We start from the raw sequence: 22,194 nt of genomic DNA, 5'->3' as shown, positions 1-22,194 counted from the left end.
GTAACCGCTACGGCCGCAGGTTTGAATCCTGCCTCAGGCCTGGATATGTGTGCTGTCCTTAGGTTAGTTAGGTTTAAGTAGTTCTAAGTTCTAGGGGACTGATGACCACAGATGTTAAGTCCCATAGTGCTCAGAGCCATTTGAACCATTAATGGCCTCTGTTGTGGTTGAACTAGATTGTAGCCTCTATTCTTGTGAAAATTCCTCAAATACCATCTCCAGCAATTTATACACTGTGCTGAGTAGTTTAATCAGGTAGTACCTGTGTGAATATTATTCGGTATGGTCGGCTTAAGTGTGGTAACTATTTGTGTTCTCTTGAGGACATTCAGAATGTTTATAATTTCATTAATTCACCCAGAGCTGATGATTTTGGTGGCATTGGATGTAACTGTCACCAGTCCAGAGTTGTAGACACAGCAGCCTTTCTTATGCACGATGATTGCTAGTAAGCCGTGGGGGTACTGACCAAAAAATACGCATCCCCAGTGCTGTCCCTGGCGGGAGACGTCGTAGAGCAGAACATAATGGCAGGTGAGAACTTGGATGGAGAGATGGAGCAGCATCTGCAACTGGCACCTGTAGAGCAGCTCAGCAGGGCTACGAGAACCAGTAGGACTCATCCGGTAGGCCATCAGGAGAAACTGTAATGCCTCCTCAGTGGGAAAGTCCTGCAGATATTTTTTCATCTGTGTTAATGGTGCAAACCGTGTGCATGGCCTCCTTGTTCAATAGAGGCTGAATGGGAGGGGAACGAACATGGCGAATACCTGAATGCACTCAGAAATGCCTGGGACAGGAACTGAGGTCCATTGTCAAAAATGAGGGTAACATGGAGACCTTCCACAAAATAAAAAAATTCTGTGACTTTTGTGGTGGTCGAGAGGCACCGGACCATGTATGGAAAATACAATGATAAGTAAGTGACAGTCAGCCAAAAAAACATTCAGAAATGTATTTGTAAAATCAACATGGATATGTTCCCAGGGCTGGATTGCTGGGACCACGGGAAGAATGAAACTTCAGGAGTTGCCTGTTAACTAGCACACTGGGAACATGCAGAAACCAAATGCTCCAGCTTCTGGTCAGTGCTGGGCCAGTACACTTGTCTTCGAGCCAAGTCTTTATCATGGGATACACCCCAATGACCCTCAAGTAACAGCTGTAAGACCTCCTGCCATAGACTCCCCAGAATAACCGCCCTGGGAGCTACGTTATTTGTGGAGAGGAGGAGGACCCAGCGTAAGAAGACCAAGAGATGATGGCACCAGACAAAGTAGTTATGAAGCAGATCAGAAGTGCAGCCCAGAGGATGAGATGACCGAACCTGCTGGACGACGCAGACAACCTGCTTGAGAAGTGTGTCAGACACTGTGTCCTTGGCATTCGGGTACTAGTGATCGGAAGCTGCATGTGATGCTATTTCAGATAGTGTTGAAAAATGGTGGAGGGGGGAGGGGAGTGGGGGCACTTTCCACGCCAAACATCAACTGTTGATACAGGCCAAAAGATGTATTAAGACCCATGATACATGTGGACTTGTCATCCAGAGGTAACCAGTGACATGCTTCAGAAAGAAGAAGTTTTGAGGAGAATTGACACCCTGCTAAGTGTGTGAACAGCTTGTCTGGATATGGAAATGGGTATGTGTCACTACGGACTGTGAATTCACGGTGGTCTTAAAACTGCTGCAAAGTCACAATGCAGTTTACCAGAGGATTTCATGATGATAGCGACGACAAGGGGTGTGGCCTATTCATGGGAGGAAATGATGCAAACCATCCAACACTGCCTTGACTTTGGAGTGTAGGGCTACAGGACTCTGCCAATCTAGGATGAGCTGCCTACTTAACGTTATGTGGGCCTGAAAGTCTGTGGTGCATTCCAGGCCTTTGCAAAGATATCCTGAAATTCTGAGCACAGAGATTCCAATGATTGATAGGGGATTTTGGCAGATACCAACTGAATGGAGTCCGTGACTGAAAAGCCAAAGGCCTGAAAAGTATCAAACCCGAAAAGATTTGCTGAACCAGCATTGTGGATTACAATAAATCATTAATCAATAGGTAACATCAGCTGTGAATTGGGCAAGCAAAGGGTTTGGCTGTTTACCTTATCCTCGCAGGCACCTGTTTACCAGTGACAGCAGCGGTAGAGTTGAAGTCTGAATATGTTTGGGCATTAAGCAAGGAAACTGCTGTGCCACTGTCTACCTGCACATGCAGCCGTCATGAGAGAACCAAAACCTCAATAAAAAGCTTGTTGGAACCCTGATTGGTAACTGACCCTGACAATGATGCTTCCTCGATTCCATAGCCATTTTCTCTTATGCTGCATTCTGTGCAGTTGATCTCTAGACTACCTGGCCTTTTTGGCACTTAGGACAGATAGCTCAGCATTGGGGACACACTGATCTGTGATTTTAGGAGTAACAAGATGCACATTATGGCAACAGAGATGGCAGCTGGAACATTGATCATGTGCTGTGCGGGAGCCACTGGATTGGCCAGCTTGCAGTGCCATGATATTGTCCTCCCTGGACACAGCGTAAGCTGCTGGGCAACCCTGTACCACGGCAATGCTGAACCATGTTCCCTGCTGCTGACTAGTGGCATGTGATGTAATACAACTGGGCAGTGGTCAAAACCTCTTCAAAGGAGGGGTTTTGTAATTGGAGGGCATGTTGAGGGATTTCCTTGTCGAGGGTGGAGTGGATGTTATCGAGGTTGGAGTGGATGATAACTTTGCGAACCATGATCTCTGTATATGACTCTTTTGACTTGCCTGTGACAAAATGACACTTGCTACTAAGGCCATGGAGGGATGTGGCTCAGGAATGATAAGACTGTTGGGGCCACTTCTTGTAGTGGTAGAATTCAACTTGAGCAACCATGATGTGCACGCGGCAGTGATAATGGGAAGACAGTAAAGTGCATAAATTGTCAAACGACAATGAAGACTGTTCCTGCAATGTGACCAACTGCCACAACACCTGATACAAGGTGCGATAAATCCGTGACAGAAACAGTACACAACTTACCTACACATCCATAACTTGGAGGGTGTGGAAATGTTGCCATAGGCAGTGTTTGTACATTTCCAACTCTTCTGCTCCCTCATCAGATGGCAGGAATAGAGTAGCAAGCTTAGCTGGAGATGAAGGCACAGAGAGCAATGCTGACACAGCCTGTTACATGATAGTAAGGAGTTCCATCTGTTGTTGCACCACAGTTTGAAGCAGAGACTCCATGTCACAAAAAGGCACAAAAAGCAATTGCACAAGGGAACGCATGAAAAAAAAAGGACCTACTCTTTGCTAGTGTGTTCTGACAGCAAGAACAACGAGATAATAACAGACACATCACCTTATTACATCTAGAATACTTGTACACGAGGACCCTTGCCACGAAGTGGCTTAACTACTAGTCCAATAAACTGGTTGAATGTCAACATATGACTGAAAGCGAGGTTGGCCGGGCCGGCCCTATAAGCCATTTGCTGGCCGGAAGAGTGCATTACAGAGAGGCTGCATGTGCATCCAAGAGTGGAGGCCTCCATCAGTGCTAGTGCCTACTGAGTTGTGTGGCACATTGTACAGCTGCTTTCCTGAATCGTGAGTGCAGAATCTACATGGACGACCACACCTCTCAAGTACTGTGTTTCCAATGTCCATTCGTACGTAGGTTGTTATGCCAGATGTTGAGTAGTACATGGCTCTTGTATACATCTGTCTATTTGTCTATCTATCTAACCTCTCATCTTACACTGAATTTCATTTTCAGTGTGTGTTTCTTACACTTGGGTGACATTAATCACATTATCTTTTAAAGTTTTATGTAGGTGCTGACAATTTTGTTTTGCTTATGCCTTCAACATTTAATTGACAGATTGAGATCATAGAGCCAATATATTTTGCCTTATGGTCTTTTGGACAATCTTTTCATGTATTTTTGGGAGTCATTGTGATTTGCAGTAACCAGGAGGTTCAAGGATTATCTTGTAGCTGGTATTATGCTAGTTGATATAATTCATAACAAGTGCTGTCGAAGGTGCATCATGAGGTGGTGAACAGTGTCTTGATATGTGCATAAACATCCATTAAATTAAGCATGAAAACTATGTCATTAACTAAAATAAACGATTTTATTTTCATGGCTGGGGTTCACAGTCGTATAATACTTTTTGAGAGAGATATTTGTGTCGTTTGGCAGTAAAAAATAAATTCATTACAAAATACGCTATCACTATTCTGAGTGTTTAGCCATTTTAGAGCAGAATACAGTGAACATTTTGTGCTTAAGCACATGTCAAAATTTTAAAAATTTCAGACATGTCATTCACACATCACCCACCCTATAAGTACCATGGTGATGTACATCCTTGTCTGATATTTTAAAAAAATTATCATGCTGAAGCCCAAAATAATCACTGTATTCCACCCGTAAATGGCAAAACAGCTGAAATTGCAATCGCAGATTTTATAAATAAATAATTTTTAAAAAGAAAGGTGATAGTAATCTCCTTAACAAAAGAAAATGAAGGAATCTGTTATGAGACTGGTATAGTCATTTATTGATGATTAAAGTGTGATCTCAGTAAAAGGGAATAATAATTAGAGATTTTTGTCTCTCACACTGTTGATAAAAAATTTGTTACGAGCTTAAAGGGGAATGTCAATATCTAATCAAAGACCAAAGAAAGGTAGGTACATGGGCTACAGGTTGTTGAGCAATAAGTAAATCTGAGACTCTCTTGTAATATTTTTTTACTGTTACTATATTATTTGACATAAACAGTGAAATTAACATGATTACCAAAGTTACACAGCGGTTTGTTGTAGCATTGATTAAGTTCTTCCATTTCCTTGTGGTGAGAAATGGGACACTTCTTATCAAGCTGCTGTTTTAGCTTTTATTTCTTTATCTTTTGAAGTTCATGCTGTACATAGATGTTTATCCAGTAGGTTTAAGGTAAAGCTGCATGTTAAATAGTTACATTTATTGTCCAGATTGCGACTCAGCACAAAAAAGTCTCATCAATATACTGAATTTCACTGGCTGAACTAGTATATGACATGTTGACACAAAGATTTAACCTGTCTTTCTCTATTTCTTCTGTTTTAAGAATACAGATAAATTTTCTACTTATGAAAAAGTAGACACTTTGATATTAGGTGAACAGGAATCATCTTACTTGTGTCACACCATAGTTAATTTTGCACTGTGGTCTTCATCTTAATGTCTTCTAACACACTCAAACAATGGGTGCTAAGGCAATCTGATTTCTCCATGAATTGCCCATCTTGCATCCACAGTAACAAGAGAGAGGGAGTAGATTTATATTTATGGTTGGGAACACTAGGAAATAATTAACTATAAAACGAAATCATACACTGATGGCAACTAGTCTGTGTTTGGTAATTATTTGTGTTAACGTTCCTTGCATTGGTGTTTAATTTGTAGTGATTTCTTCTTCATTTATTCTGTGTAGCTCCATCTGTCATGTTTGTACTATTTCATTTTGGATTATTCATTTCTAATTCCACAAACATACTCCCTTGCTGCTAATTTAATTCCAATCATACTCTTTGGTGTACTATTTAAATGGAACAGCAGTCTTCTTTTTGCACCTCAGGCTCATTGTCATCATCTTACACTTTCATCATTTTAATTGGAATGTTACGTCACTGATGCCTTATGATGATTTACCATTGCTGCTTGGCTTATAGTCATGCGTGCAAATTTCTGGAGGCATATGTTCAACTCTAAGAATATTTATTAATTTCATTGGTAAAATATTCTTCAGTTCTGTTAAATGTGCTTTGCTCATCGTTCACTATTTCTCTTTTAAGATTAAATGATGGTGATTAACACTCATAACATCATAGATTTTCTTTTATCGCCTTTTACATCTTTGTTGCCTTCTTGCTATTAATTTTCCACATACGAGGTGCATTCAAGTTGTAAGACCTCCGATTTTTTTTCTAATTAACTACTCACCCGAAATCGATGAAACTGGCGTTACTTCTCGACGTAATCGCCCTGCAGACGTACACATTTTTCACAACGCTGATGCCATGATTCCATGGCAGTGCCGAAGGCTTCTTTAGGAGTCTGTTTTGACCACTGGAAAATCGCTGAGGCAATAGCAGCACGGCTGGTGAATGTGCGGCCACGGAGAGTGTCTTTCATTGTTGGAAAAAGCCAAAAGTCACTAGGAGCCAGATCAGGTGAGTAGGGAGCATGAGGAATCACTTCAAAGTTGTTATCATGAAGAAACTATTGCGTAACGTTAGCTCGATGTGCAGGTGCGTTGTCTTGGTGAAACAGCACACGCGCAGCCCTTCCCGGACGTTTTTGTTGCAGTGCAGGAAGGAATTTGTTCTTCAAAACATTTTCGTAGGATGCACCTGTTACCGTAGTGACCTTTGGAACGCAATGGGTAAGGATTACGCCCTCGCTGTCCCAGAACATGGACACCATCATTTTTTCAGCACTGGCGGTTACCCGAAATTTTTTTGGTGCCGGTGAATCTGTGTACTTCCATTGAGCTGACTGGCGCTTTGTTTCTGGATTGTAAAATGGCATCCACGTCTCATCCATTGTCACAACCGACGAAAAGAAAGACCCATTCATGCTGTCGTTGCGCGTCAACATTGCTTGGCAACATGCCACAACGGGCAGCCATGTGATCGTCCGTCAGCATTCGTGGCACCCACCTGGATGACACTTTTCGCATTTTCAGGTCGTCATGCAGGATTGTGTGCACAGAACCCATAGAAATGCCAACTCTGGAGGCGATCTGTACAACAGTCATTCGGCAATCCCCCAAAACAATTCTCTCCACTTTCTCGATCATGTCGTCAGACCGGCTTGTGCGAGCCCGAGGTTGTTTCGGTTTGTTGTCACACGATGTTCTGCCTTCATTAAACTGTCGCACCCACAAACGCACTCTCGACACATCCATAACTCCATTACCACATGTCTCCTTCAACTGTCGATGAACTTCAATTGGTTTCACACCACGCAAATTCAGAAAACGAATGATTGCACACTGTTCAAGTAAGGAAAACGTCGCCATTTTAAGTATTTAAAACAGTTCTCATTCTCGCCGCTGGCGGTAAAATTCCATCTGCCATATGGTGCTGCCATCTCTGGGACGTATTGACAATGAACGCGGTCTCATTTTAAAACAATGCGCGTGTTTCTATCTCTTTCCAGTCCGGAGAAAAAAAATCGGAGGCCTTAGAACTTGAATGCACCTCGTATTTACCTTATTTTGATTATTTCCATTTTTAAAATTTATTTATTTATTTTTGTAATGGTGAGCATCTCAAGAAATAATTTCGGTTTTATTGATAGAGCAAGTAATAATTTAAAAATATATATATTTTTAAACTTTTTTAATGAGTCGTCATAAATCTTTTGTCATAAGTGCTTAACCACACTTCAAAGCAAGGAGCCTAACTGAAAAATGGGGAAAAGAGCAAAGGATGATTTTTACCCATTTGCTTTGACCCACGATATCATATTTTGAGTAAACAGGATAGTTTACACAAGTTACTAAGACAACCACAGATAACATTTAATAACAAGTCAGTTACATTCTTCAAAATGGTGACCACAAGACAGACCATTATGGTTACAAACAAACCTAAAAAATACATGAAATATTTCAGTTACCTAATAAAATGAAATTAATGGGACAGCAGTAGGAATCAGGGAGTCTTGAGCAACAATCGCAGAATTGGATTCGAATTTTTCACTTGACCTATACATCTCATATGAAGATAGTTATATCAGACAGCCTCACTCACCACGCACACCTGGAAAATAAAAAAAATGAGAAAAAGCACACACACAAAATCCTCTGTAATAAATTGAACAAAAAATGTAGAAAACACAAATTAAAATTGAATATTTTGCTGGACCTGTGTAGCTCAAACGGAAACAGGGATACCAGACACACCTCCACAAAACAACATCATAATCAAAAAATAATACACACATATTCTTCCAGGATAAAGCAAATGAAAATAAAAGAAAAACACACAAATGGAATCGCAGCATACACTGGAACTATATAACTTGAATGATGACAGTGATACAAGACAACCACGAAAAAAGAACTAGATAGTTGAGAAACTGCACACACGATAGCCTATAGAGTAAACTGAACAAAAAATTGCACAATTGGAATGGAATTTTTCGCTTGACCTATGTAACTCAAACAAAGACAGCAATACCGGACACACCAATACAAAATGAGGACATAACTGAAAAATAACACAGGAAAATTCCCTAAGAATAAACCTAGAAAATCCAAATATTTTTAAAAACCTTTTTTCACTAATGACCATTTGAACTATGCCCTTAGTTTTGTGTATAACCTCACCTTCAACAAGCTTGCCACATTACTAAAAGAGGCAAGTAATAAAAGGAAACAACAGGATAATTGTAATTACTAATTGTTCCAATTGCAACAATTTAACTTGTGCTGTTAAGTTCATGCCTAATCTCACCCATGGAAATCATGTTAAATACAGAAAGAAACAGCCAAATATTTGTGAGAAAAAAATAATAGTACTATCTTTACGTTTCTCTATCAACAATTTAAGCTGCACTCTCAGGTTTCACCCAGACCACACCCTTGTACATCACAACATATTTGGAATAAGTAGCATAATTTACAAACTCTATAGATTACGGTGGTAATTAGGAAAGCCACAGATAACATTCAGTAACAGAACACTTACATCATTCGTACTGTAAACTCATGACGTCTTACAGGACTGCAGGGTTCAAAGCAGATGGGTGGAATCTTATCGTGCACTTCTCACGAAAAATGAATAAATTGACAATGTAGTTTTATTAATTCGAAACTTGTTTGAATGGACCATAAAATCATTATCAGTTTTCAAGATTATAAATGTTCAGCAAAATCTTCTGTGTAAATAGATGAGAAACCAAAGGTCACTGCTGTTATAGAATTGTTGAGTAAGCCTCTCATGTGTCATCGGTTGATTCTTGTAGACAACAGACAGACAGTTATGTACATCATTGGTTTAATTAATTAGAACATAATTGTGGTATAATTATTTGTCATTACATCAGAACCTTAGATTTTTCAGTGATGTATACTAAATATAGATTTCTCTGCAACACTTTTTTAAAATTATTTTACAGCAGTTTTAAGTCTTGGTTCTGATACAAGGAACCCTCTTGCTCCTGGTCGTCCAAAGTGTAACAGCATCTTGCACCTCTTTGGGGAATGGTTGTTCGAAGCAGCTAACATAGGATGTGAGGGTGCGTTCCAGAACAGGTCAGCTGCCACAAGTAAGTTTTTAAGTGCCAAACTATGAATAATTTAAATTACAGTTACTTTAAGAGTAAAGGAGACCACTCACCAAAAAGCCAAAGCATTGAGTCATTGAGAGGTGCGTACACAAGAAACAGAGTGAGCTTGATAGCTATTGAAGTAAATCCACTTTCAATCTCAAGCAGTACAAACCACACACACACACACACACACACACACACACACACAGAATCAAATACTTGTGCCCCTACAGAGTGCTGGCTGGACACACAATGCTAAAGGATTAATTCCGAAAAGTAGCAAGTTTTCTGTCTTTTCTGTGTGTGTGCCTTCCTATGGCTCAGACTCCACACTTCTGCTCTTTGGTGAGTGGTCCCCTTTACTTCTAAAGTATTTACATTCTAACAGATATTCCCTGTTATACACTACTGGCCATCAAAATTGCTACACCAAGAAGAAATGCAGATGATAAACGGGTATTCATTGGACAAATATATTATACTAGAACTGACATGTGATTACATTTTCACACAATTTGGGTGCATAGATCCTGAGAAATCAGTACCCAGAACAACCACCTCTGGCCGTAATAACGGCCTTGATACGCCTGGGCATTGAGTCGAACAGAGCTTGGGTGGCGTGTACAGGTACAGCTGCCCTTGAAGCTTCAACACGATACCACAGCTCATCAAGAGTAGTGACTGCTGTATTGTGACGAGCCAGTTGCTCAGCCACCATTGACCAGACGTTTTCAATTGGTGAGAGATTTGGAGAATGTGCTGTCCAGGGCAGCAGTTTAACATTTTCTGTATCCAGAAAGGCCCGTACAGGACCTGCAACATGCATTATCCTGCTGAAATGTAGGGTTTCACAGGGATCAAATGAACGGTAGAGCCACGGGTCGTAACACATCTGAAGTGTAATATCCACTGTTCAAAGTTCCGTCAATGCGAACAAGAGGTGACCAAGATGTGTAACCAGTGGCATCCCATACCATCATGCCAGGTGATACGCCAGTATGGCGATAATGAATACATGCATCCAGTATGCGTTCACCACGATGTCGCCAAACACGGTTGCGACCATCGTGACGCTGTAAACAGAACCTGGATTCATCCGAAAAAATGACGTTTTGCTATTCGTACACCCAGGTTCATCGTTGAGTACACCATCGCAGGCGCTCCTGTCTGTGATGCAGCATCAAGGGTAACTGCAGCTATGGTCTCCGAACTGATAGTCCACGCTGCTGTAAACGTCGTTGAACTGTTCGTGCAGATGGTAGTTGTCTTGCAAACATCCCCATCTGTTGACTCAGGGATCGAGACGTGGCTGCACGATCTGTTACAGCCATGTGGATAAGATGCCTGTCATCTCGACTGCTAGCGATACGAGGCCTTTGGGATCCAGCACGGCATTCCGTATTACCTTCCTGAACCCACCGATTCCATATTCTGCTAACAGTTATTGGATCTCGAGCAACGCGAGCAGCAATGTCGCGATGGCTACAATCTGACCTTTATCAAAGTCGGAAACGTGATTGTACGCATTTCTCCTCCTTACATGAGGCATCACAACGACGTCTCACCAGGCAATGCCGGTCAACTGGTGTTTGTGTATGAGAAATCTGTTGGAAACTTTCCTCATGTCAGCACGTTGTAAGTGTCGCCACCATCTCCAACCTTGTGTGAATGCTCTGAAAAGCTAATCATTTGCACATCGCAGCATCTTCTTCCTGTCAGTTAAATTTCGCGTCTGTAGCATGTCATCTTCTTGGTGTTGCAATTTTAATGGCCAGTAGTGTAATAATTTAAATTACTTTCTTGAATTTCTTACAAACATTTTAAATTATGGAGAACTGTTGTAAATAGCTTGTAATGGAAAACTTGGTGCTAAGTGATAATATAATTCTGTTGAACTGTGGAATATTCCAACATGAGAAATATATCTTTTGCCAGTCCAAAATGAACTCATGTAGTCACTATATGATGATGACACAGGAAAATACCACAAAATACCATTCAGTCAGTCATAATTAAGTTGAAAAAGATCACGATTGCAGACTTGATTGTTGAGATCAAGCCATATTTCACAGCCACACCAACTAGGTGAACAGACACTGACCACTAGTCGCTGGATACCAGAACAAACACTAGTGGATTTCTTGATGTTGTGTGTCATATATAGATATAACCTATAATTAACCCACTTCACAAACTACCCAGAATCCTTACAAAGCACTGCTTACTCTGTTATCTGTGCTACTGCCATAAAATTTAATTAACAAGATGTATTGTTATTTGTAGCAAATGTCTAATCGAGTACCTCCAAATTTCTGTAATTAATAACTACATGATGTTCAGAAAATCCATTTGGTAGTAAACAGGTTTATGAAACTTTACAAATAATGTAAGAAAACTTTCATAGTTACTTTAATGAACACTGTATTTTTCTTTAGTGGTAATAATCACAGAAAATAAATAAAAAGTGCCTGATTGTCATCAACAGTGATTTCTTACATAATTGTTTCTTTGTGTTTTGTGTGGGTTTCAAAAACCCTGAAACCACAGTGGATTTGGTCTTTCTGGTAATCCATGGCTGTACAGCTGATGGAGAAATTCACTCGATTGGACGGAGAAGTAAACTGCAGATCATTCAAAGCCCTTCGTGGCTTTCTGTAAAGCATCATTAGCTTTGTGGCCAATAGGCTCTCCAATTAGCTTTCATTTACAGTACGGTGTAAAGCTGTGGATCTGCTGCTGTTGCTCCAGGAGACAGACAAACTTAGCCTCCATGCTACCGAGCCTTTTACCTCGTCGCCAATGTTATAGCCGTGAGCGACCGGTAGGGGTGCATGGCAGAGAATGGAGACATGAAGCTACCAGGTGGGGGAGCCGCTGGAGGTTCCTCTAACTACAAACAGACAGGACAGACAAACAAGTAGGGGGCGACACACACTATGACTGACCACTACACAATATGAGGCAAGCAAGCAAGAACTGAGATGATAAACTCGGTGAGACAACAACAATGCAGGAACACTCCAAAACAATGGCAGTAGGTATATCAACATGCGGAACTGGAACGCAGGATGGCTGAGATGCACACGTGAACTGTGGCAAGCACCAGACTGCCAGGGTAGCGCCATGCGGCCATCTAAATGCCTGACTGGGGGAAACGCTATCGGCCGTGGATTTCACATGGTATGGAAAGTGGTGTACTTGCACGGCATAGCTCGTGCCACAGGTGCACACCAGAGCACTGACACCTCAAGTGGGTATCCAGGTGTATACCCTCGGCACACATTCAACTTCCGCTCCTTCCGACTCCAGACCCCTCCACCCCAAAACCTGTGCGTAGGGGTGGAAACACCCCGGACAGTGCTTTGGTGGGAACAGAGGGAGACACTGTCTCGTCGACCGCCACCAGTGGCTTGGGAGAGCCAGCCATGGGATCCACCAAAACTTCACTGGAGGGGCAGGGCATCGCATGGTGTTTTCAATCCTTGTGGATGCGGGAAGGAGTGCCGGCATGCCTGCAGGGAGCCGGTGCCCGTTGGCAGTGGGGCTGACTCGAGGGCATCGGGCAAACCAGAGGGAGGCGGGGGGGTTGGAGAATGTGAGGTGCCATGAAGGGGTACGAGGCTGGAGTTGGTTATGGTGGCACCGTTGGAGCCCCTTCTGTGTGTGTACCAGAGGTGGTTATGGTGGCATCTCTGGAGCCCCTCCATAGGTTGTGACTACTGTGGTGGGAGTCCAAGCAGCCTTGCCCCCATACGAATAAGCCCACACGACTGTGCCCGGGGTGTAGTGCTGAGAAGGTCGGAAGTGGGGTTCAGATGGTGTGAGCAGATGGAGCAGGGTGCATGGTTGCTGCCCATGGAGGAGTTCGGCAGGACTATGACCATCAACCGTCTTGGTGTGATTAGGGTTCAGGAATAAGATGAGGGCCAACATGGTGGCAGAGGATTTCACCACTTTTGTCAGCTGTTGTTTAAACATCCTGACCAGTTGCTCTGTAGTGCCATTGGAGCACAGATGGAACAGAGGGGTGCAGATGTGTTTGGTACCATGGGCCTCACAGAGCGTGTGAAGGAGGCTGCTGTGAATTGTGCGCCATTATCGGAGACCAAGGTACAAGGCAGGCCTTTGATGGGGAGAACATGAGCCAAGGCTATAAGTGTGGCATGGTGGACGCCATGTGCACCACATACAGGTATCTGGACTATGCATCCACAATGAGTAACCACATTGATCCCAAGAATGGGTCCACAAAATCGAGATGGATGCGGTCCCAGGGCCGACAAGGCATGGGCCAGGGGGCAAATGATTGCGGCAGGCTGGCCTGGTGACGTGCGCACACTGTGCACCCAAGGCAGGCCTTTGATGGGGAGAACATGAGCCAAGGCTATAAGTGTGGCATGGTGGACGCCATGTGCACCACATACAGGTATCTGGACTATGCATCCACAATGAGTAACCACATTGATCCCAAGAATGGGTCCACAAAATCGAGATGGATGCGGTCCCAGGGCCGACAAGGCATGGGCCAGGGGGCAAATGATTGCGGCAGGCTGGCCTGGTGACGTGCACACACTGTGCACCCAAGGCAGGCCTTTGATGGGGAGAACATGAGCCAAGGCTATAAGTGTGGCATGGTGGACGCCATGTGCACCACATACAGGTATCTGGACTATGCATCCACAATGAGTAACCACATTGATCCCAAGAATGGGTCCACAAAATCGAGATGGATGCGGTCCCAGGGCCGACAAGGCATGGGCCAGGGGGCAAATGATTGCGGCAGGCAGGCCTGGTGACGTGCACACACTGTGCACCCACGGATCAAGAGTTCGATCTTGCCACCGATGCCAGGCCTGTACACATGCCGGCAAGACAACGCCTTCATACTGGACATCCCCCGGTGTCTGCAATGTAGCAAGCATAGATTGCAGTGGCACAAATAGGGTGGGATGATCACAACTGAGTGCTTGTGGGAGAGGTGCCGCCAGGGGCTGAATTCAGTTTTCAACCAGAGAGTCAGATAGGTGGGCCAACCATGGGTCACATAGCGGAGAACATAGTGCAGAGCGGGTGTGCTACGTGTTCCAGAGGTGACCAGTGCAGCCGTGACGGGAAATCCATCCAGTGTATCTTGGTGGGCCATATCAGTGTGAAAGCAAAGGACTTTCTGCTGGTTGAACTTGGGATCAGGGCATGGGGGGATACGTGACAAGGCATCGGCATTGGAGTGTTGAGAGGTGGGCTTATATTGGATAATGTAAGTATAATTGCGTAAGAACAGTGCCCAGCACTGGAGACATTGAGCAGTTCACTCAGGGAGGTGTGTGTGTGTGTGTGTGTGTGTGTGTGTGTGTGTGTGTGTGTGTGTGTGTGTGTGCCGAAGAGGGCAACCAAAGGCTTGTGATCAATGAGGAGAGTGAATATCGTCCCAGACAGGTAAATGTGAAACTTTTGAATGGCGAACACAATCACTAGAGCCTCTTTCTCATTCTGAGCATAATTACTCTGTGCTGGGGATAGTGTCTTGGATGCATATGCAATGGGCTGTTCTGAGCCATCCACATTCCTGTGAGCCAGGACTGCCCCAATACTATAGCCGAAGCATTGGGCACCACAACCAAGGGGCCAATGGAGAGAGGGGTTCAGACAAGGGGTGGACTTGAGCATAGTTTTCAAGCGGAGAAAAGCATGATCACAGGCAGGAGTCCAGTTAATGGCACCCCTTTGCAACACAAGTGATTGAGGGGCTGTGCAACATCAGCAGCCGGGTAAAAACTTTAAGTAGCTGTTAATCTTGCCCAAAAAAGCCTGAAGGTCAGATAAATCCTTGGGGCGGGGAAGGGCATTGATGGCCGCAAAGTTGTGATCTGATGGACAAATGCTGAGCCAGTGCCCCAGGTATCCGACTTCTGGTTGAAAGAAACTACACTTTTCCAGCCAAGAACGTAAGTATGTATCCTGCAGAGCATGAAAACAGGTATCAAGGTTATGCATATGCTTGTGGCGTGTATGGCCAGTGAGCAAGATGTCATCGAGATAATTGACACAAGCCGGGATGGGCCATGTGAGCTTTTCCAGGTACCTATTGAAAATTCCCGTCACCAAGGAAATACCAAATGGAAGGCCCTTGTATTTATATAATCTGAAAGGCGTGTTGATGACCACAATGTTCTGGGATTCCTCATCAAGGGTAATTGGTGGTAAGCCTCCGTCAGCTTGATCTTAGAGAGACCTTGGAGAAGTACTCGCCATGAGCAAGTCCGAGAAGGTCTTCCTGCCAGGGAATGGGTAAGTTACAACCAGGGATTGTGCATTGATTGTAACTCCGAAATCCCCACATAGGCAATCCACTACCACCAAGGGAGTCACCCAGGCACTCGCCTACATGGGCTCAATGATGCCAGCAGCCTGCAGTTGACTGAGTTCTTGCTTGACTGCTGGATGCAAGGCCACTGGATTGGGTCAAGTCTGAAAAAACTGCAGCTGAGCATCTGGCCAGAGAGCAATGTGCGCCTGGAAGTCCGAAGCACACCCTTAGTCAGACAGAAACAGAGAGGCATAGCCCGGCCACATATTGTCAAGGTCCTGGAATGGGACGACAGTGGAAATGACCTTATCTTCATCAGAAGTCAAAATGCCAAACAGAATGAAAGCATCGAGTCCAAAAATGTTTGAAGCCAAAGGATGGTCAACCACCAGTAGAGTCAGGAGCCGGGGAACATGTTTATAGGTGGCCGCTATCGAGAACTGCCCACAGAGTGGGATAGAACCATCACTGTAAGCAACCAATCACTGAGAGGTGGAAGACAGCTCCGGGAAACCCAGGCGTGCATGCATCACCAGATTGATCAAGGTGATGGTGGCCCCGTGTCAACCTGGAAATGAACGTCCATGTTAAAAATGTGGAGTGTGAGGAACAACTTCCACGTCAGTGGGACGACCAGTGGGATGACTGACTGCAGCATGTGCACGGTATCCTGATGCCCTGTGGGTGGGGAGTGAGAGTGGGATGGGTGGCTGCAACAGACAAAACGGAGATGATCATCTTTCTGACAGAACATGCACATCTTCCAGCGATGGGGACAGTCTGTGCGAGAGTGGGTGGAAAAGCATCATGGCCGAGATGGAAGCGATCCATGCGACCACCAAATGAGGTGCAACTGGTGTCCCTGAAGCCATAGAGACATCGCACAAGGAGGAGTCTCGTCGATGTTGGTCTTTGTGAGCTGTACCATGCCGATGGTGTGAGGGAGGCACCCGCGAGGAGGACTCTACTGCTGCCACCTGTGGCCTCGACATGAGACGCTCGTTTGCCACTTCTGAGATTTCAAGGGAGTGGGCTATGTGCAGATTCTCTTCCAGTGAGGGGTTGTTGAGTTTCAACACAGGTTGAATGACCACATCGCGAATTAAGGAGTCCATATATGATGCCTTGCAATGCTGATCCATATATGATGCCTTGCAATGCTGATTGGTGCAAATGAAGTTGCATTTGCGGCTGAGACCCTGCAAATCTGTGACCCAAGAATAGTACAACTGACCAGGCTGTTTATGGTACTGGTGGAACTGAAGCTGAGACGCCACGACATGGTAGCGCTGGGAATAGTAGTTAGTCAACAGCACACATATCTCATTAAAGGAGAGAACCACAGGGTCGGGCAACAGTGCCAACTTCCTGAGCAGAAAGAATGTGTATGGTGATGCACAGCACAAGAATAACGACCGCTGCAGGGAGTCATTTGTAACCTGAAACACTGAAATTTTGTTTCAGATGATACAAGTATGTTTCCCAGTCTTTCTTAGCATCGTCAAAGGGCGGAAACGACAGTGGACATGTGGAAGCATCAGAAACTGGGACACCCAGGAGCTGGTGCGGGAGGGCATCCTGTGCTCAGACTTTGTCTGACAGCAACTGCAAGGATTGCTGTTAGAGTTCTAACTGGGACTTCTAACTGGCACTGCTGCTGCTGCTGCTGCATGAGATACTGCTGTTGCTCCAAGAGACAGATGAACTTAGCCTCCATGCTGCCGAATGTTCTACCTTGTCACCAATGTTAAGGGCGTGAATGACCAGTGAGTAGTGCACAGCAGAGAATGAAGAGGCGAAGTGACCAGGCAGGGAAGCCATTGGAGGTATTGCTAGCTAAAAACAGACAGGACAGACAAACAAGTTGGGGATGACAGACACTAAGACTGACCCGGACAAAACAAGAGGCAAGCAAGCAAGAACTGAGGTGACAAACATGATGAGACAACAACAATGCAGGAATACTGCAAACAACACTGCAAACAACAAACAGTAGGTATATCAACACACAGAACTGGAACGCAGCAGGGCCGAGATGCACATGCGAACTACAGTGAGTACCAGACTGCTGGGATAGCATCGTGTGGCCACCTGAATACCTGACCTCAGGAAACACGATTGGCTGCGAACTTCACATGGTACGGAGAGTGGTGCACTCAAACCGTGAGGCTCGTGGTGCAGGCGAGCGCCGGAGCACAGTATCCAGGTCCATACCCGCTGGCGTGCATTCCACTTGCGCACCTTCCGACACCAGAGTATATTTACTTATTTTACTTTACTCTCACATTATTGATACAGTATCGAAACAAATATTTTGATTTTGCATTGAACATGTTATTATGCCATCATTATTTCACTGACGTGTATGAAAGAAAAAATAAATTAAATGGCATTTATTACCGATTTGGACTCATATTACAATTTTGGTGTTCAGTTTTATGTTGTTAGTGTATGAAACACTACAAAACGACCAATAACTTATTCAGAAAAAAATTATTGCAGGGATTGATGGGAACTCTTCTAAACGACCAAGTTCAGTCCTTGTTGATAATCGGAAAGGGAGCTTCTCCCAGCCAGCATCATTGGCAGATGAGTCTGAGCCACCCTTACCACCTGGTGGAGGAAAGTATGAAGCTGGTCGAGCTGAGGCGCTGGGAGCACTATGCCGCATCTTCTGTGCTAAGAAGACTGGTGAAGAGATATTGCCAGTATACTTAGCACGCTTTTACCTTTCCTTGCAACAAGGCTTGAGAGTCCCTGAGGTAAGTATTTTTGTGAGAACTTTTTACATTACTGCTGGTCCTCAATTTTATTGATAATCTAAGCAACTCTTTGGCCAGTACTCAGAGACTTATGGTTACCTGCAAGCTTACATTAGCAAAACAAAAGGCCAGAATCACTTAGAAGTTGGGAGGGGCTGTGTGATTCAGATGCATTAAAATGAGTGCTAAGCTGTTGAAAAAGGTTACACCGATTCCGAAGCTATTGAGGAAAATGAAGAAAGGAAGTATGGTAAAAGAATAAGCAAATGGAAGAAGAAGGAGCTCCTGCCTTCCTGGCAGTGTTCTATGCTTTTCTTTTTGATTTAGACATAATCACATTAAAAACGATGACTGTGGTAAAACTTTATAGATGTCTGAAGCCACTTACAAAACATTGATATGTATTGCACACATATACGTGCTACTGAAATCTATACAAGAAGTGTATTTACTACTACAAAACTTGCCATAGCACATACTAAAAATTATTTTTTAAGAAAAGTGTGCAGAATGGCATTTGGTAAGTGGTGGTGTTAACAGATTACATAAGATGACAGAGAGAATGACAGAATTGTGTCGATAGTCATCTTGGTCTTACCTGTGGGAAAATAAATGACAGCGTAATGAAACAACAACACCACCACCACCACCACCACCACCACCACCACCAAGCCTCACTGCAAAGTTTTTTGTGTGTGCCCTAGACTCAACAATAGGATGAGAAAAAATTAAAATCTGTAACATTTTCCGATTTCTATTTGCAATTTATGTAAAGTAAAAATCAAGATATGTGGGGTTCATATCTAAGTGTCAAAAGTTGTATTTGGTGAACAATGCATTACCATACATTAACATGGCATCAATGTATAAAAACATATATAGTTGCAATGCAGTAGATTCAAGGTTTTTTTTTTTCATTTGTATTTGACAGTGCTTGCATTTATAATGGATTTTTTATATATGTATAATTAATTGTTCATTACAAAGCAATGTAAAAATGATACAAAACAAAAAATTATAGAAATGTTCCAATGCAAAAGACTTGTTTAAAAATGAATCCTTATCTTCTGTTCTATAAGTTATGAAAGCAATAAAAATGTGTTTAAAACAGAGTAAATACATAAAAAGAAAAACGGGAATGAACTAGTCATTTATGTTGAAATGGAAACGTGGGTATTGTTGCTTACATGCAGTAAGCTGACTTTAGTGCTGCACTCACATGCTGTGTTCAAGATGGAGGTGATGGTGACAGTGTGGTTATGAGAATTCATAGGGTACACATTTGCCTTAAATATATTTATTCTATACAAAAGAGTCAATGAACAGTTGACAAATGAGGAGTTTGCAATGTCTGTTAAATGACAGGTTTCTGAATATTTGATACGACAAGCAAGAACCCTTTTAATGGAGAAGGGTATTTTATCGATGGCTGAGCAGAAAGAAGGAAAGACATTGCCACATGATACACTGCAAAAACTAAAGAGTTGCTTCTAAATTCCATTTATATTAAAGAAACATACCAAGATCTAAGGAAAATAATAACGTGTGATATAAATAACTGAGCCTGTATGCTTCGTCTGTGTGAAAAATGCCGCACCAGTTCATTGCTTCAAACCCACTTAGACCTGAACCAAATGATTTTGATTATGTGTATTATGAGACTATTAAACCACAATTCACGATTTTAAAAAAAATGAAATAGAAGACTATGATCCTGATGAGATGTTTCAGTACAGTCAGTGGGTATCAACTGATAGAATGACTTTAAGTGTTCAAATCACTTCTCTATCCGAATTCTGTGACACACTAATTAAGAAAATTGGAAAACTTACTCCACTCTCTTTTATTTCTCAATCACAATCTGATTATCTGAAAATGAAGAAGGAAACACTTGATGAAGGATCAGTGTTGGGTACCATTGGAAAAATGGCAGCTGCACTCTACATATTGTCCATATATTTTACAAAAAGGACAAACAGTTGTTTCTGATAATCTAGAACATGACGCTGCCTTGGTGTACCAGACTCGGAAGACTGTATTGAACTTTTTTAAAGTGTGAATTTCCAGAAATTCATATTGAATATTTCACTGATTGTTATGCTGCACAATATAAAAATTGTAAGAATTTCGGAAATATCTGCTACCATGAACATGATTTCAACATATAGTTCAGCTGGTCTGTTTTTGCTACCAACCATGGCAAATCTCCCTATGATGGTATTGGTGGCACTGTTAAAAGACTTGTCACAAAAACAAGTTTGCAAAGAGTTTATAAAGATCAAATACTTACAGCTTCACAGGTATTTGAATCCTGTCACGAGAACTTGGAAGGCATTTCATTTCTCTTTGTTTCAAAAGATGAAATGGTACAAGTCAGACATTATCTTTCTCAGCACTTCACAAGTGCAAAAACAATTCCTGGGACATGATCTATGCATCACATTGTACCAATATCACCAACCAAGATTGGAGCAAAAAACTGAGCTGTGATATGGATTTTAATATTGTGCTTGATTTATCAGATGCACTTCCGCCATTAGTGCCAGAATGCACTGTGCAGCCCAACTGCTATGTTGCACGTGCATATGACTCTTCTTGGTATTTGGTAATTGCTGAGAAGATAAATTGTGTAGAAGGAGATGTTACAATAAAGTTCATGCATCCTCGTGGACCATCCTCGTCCTTCTATTGGGCTGATAATGATGTTTGTGAGGTTTCTTTCTCTCACATTCTGTGTGAAGTTGCTATTGGTACAGCAACAGGTCGTACTTATTCTCTGAGCAAAGAGCCCTCAAAGTTGGTAGAAGAAAAGTGGTTCTCATACAAAAAAAAAAATTATCTAAGCATCAAAGTGTCTCATCACATGTGTAGTTCCGAATCAACTTGAATGCAGATTGCAGCACCAGCATTTTGTGCAGTGTTGAAAATATTGGATTTTGCTTAAATATTATAAACAAAATGCTATGTATTTTTACATTGAGTTAATTTGGTTATAGCAGAGGTAAGAGTGTGTTGATATGTCATGTAATATGCAAGTTGCCCTATATTTTATAATGTGTAATTTTGTTTCATATATTGCAATTTTTTTGTTCAGTTTGGATATTGTTATGCGTACTTATGTTGTTAATGTCTCTTGGATAGTAACTGTATTTCTCTCCAGTGTGTGTGTATGTATATATATAATTTTTTCCCAAGTGCCATTCGTTTCACAAAACTGATTTTTTGTGTGATGAAACTTTATTATTTGTAGATAACTTTCTAATTTTTTTCTGTGTTTTCCAAAGGGGGGGCGGGGGCACGTGTTCAAATTTTTTTTTCTAATTTAACAGTAAAATTAAATAAAATCAATTTACAAAAATTTAATTGGACAATTCGAACATGTTTTCAGAAACTAGATGTCCAAAAGGATATTTGGGGAAAAAACTGTCAGCATACCAGTTTTCAAATTTTAGAGTTTGCTTTGAAGTAATGCATTGCAACAAACTTTCAGTGGTTGCTACCAACAGAATGTATATAAAGCAATAAAAATTGGCAAAAGTTGATGATATTAGATACAAAAGTAGTACACAAAATCTCGGTTCACAACTAGATACCGGGTGTCATGGCCTGGATGACTTGACGTGGAATGACCCATTAGTCTCATGGTACAGGTAACTGTTTTGCACACAGTGTCATCGTCATTGTCAATATTGTAATGAAAGTCATATTGTATGACCAAGTGTATCACCCAATGAATTTCTTTGCGTGCTCAGATACTTCAGAGATGTGGTACAGTTGTAAAAAGAAG

General features: G+C 42.5%; 1 protein-coding gene across 6 annotated transcripts in view; it reads left to right on the top strand.

The window, feature by feature from the left end:
* Window positions 1-22,194, top strand: part of LOC126091976 (ral GTPase-activating protein subunit beta) — a 401,079-nt gene that overhangs the window by 120,776 nt on the left and 258,109 nt on the right. For all 6 annotated transcript variants that reach the window (XM_049907338.1, XM_049907336.1, XM_049907335.1 and 3 more), the window contains 2 exons: window positions 9,186-9,335; window positions 18,148-18,407. In XM_049907338.1, coding sequence (XP_049763295.1) covers window positions 9,186-9,335; window positions 18,148-18,407 — 410 coding nt within the window. The remainder of the gene's footprint in view (window positions 1-9,185; window positions 9,336-18,147; window positions 18,408-22,194) is intronic.

The sequence above is a fragment of the Schistocerca cancellata genome, chromosome 7, assembly GCF_023864275.1.
Source record: "Schistocerca cancellata isolate TAMUIC-IGC-003103 chromosome 7, iqSchCanc2.1, whole genome shotgun sequence".
Taxonomy (NCBI): domain Eukaryota; kingdom Metazoa; phylum Arthropoda; class Insecta; order Orthoptera; family Acrididae; genus Schistocerca; species Schistocerca cancellata.
This window is presented reverse-complemented; position numbering and strand designations above follow the sequence as displayed.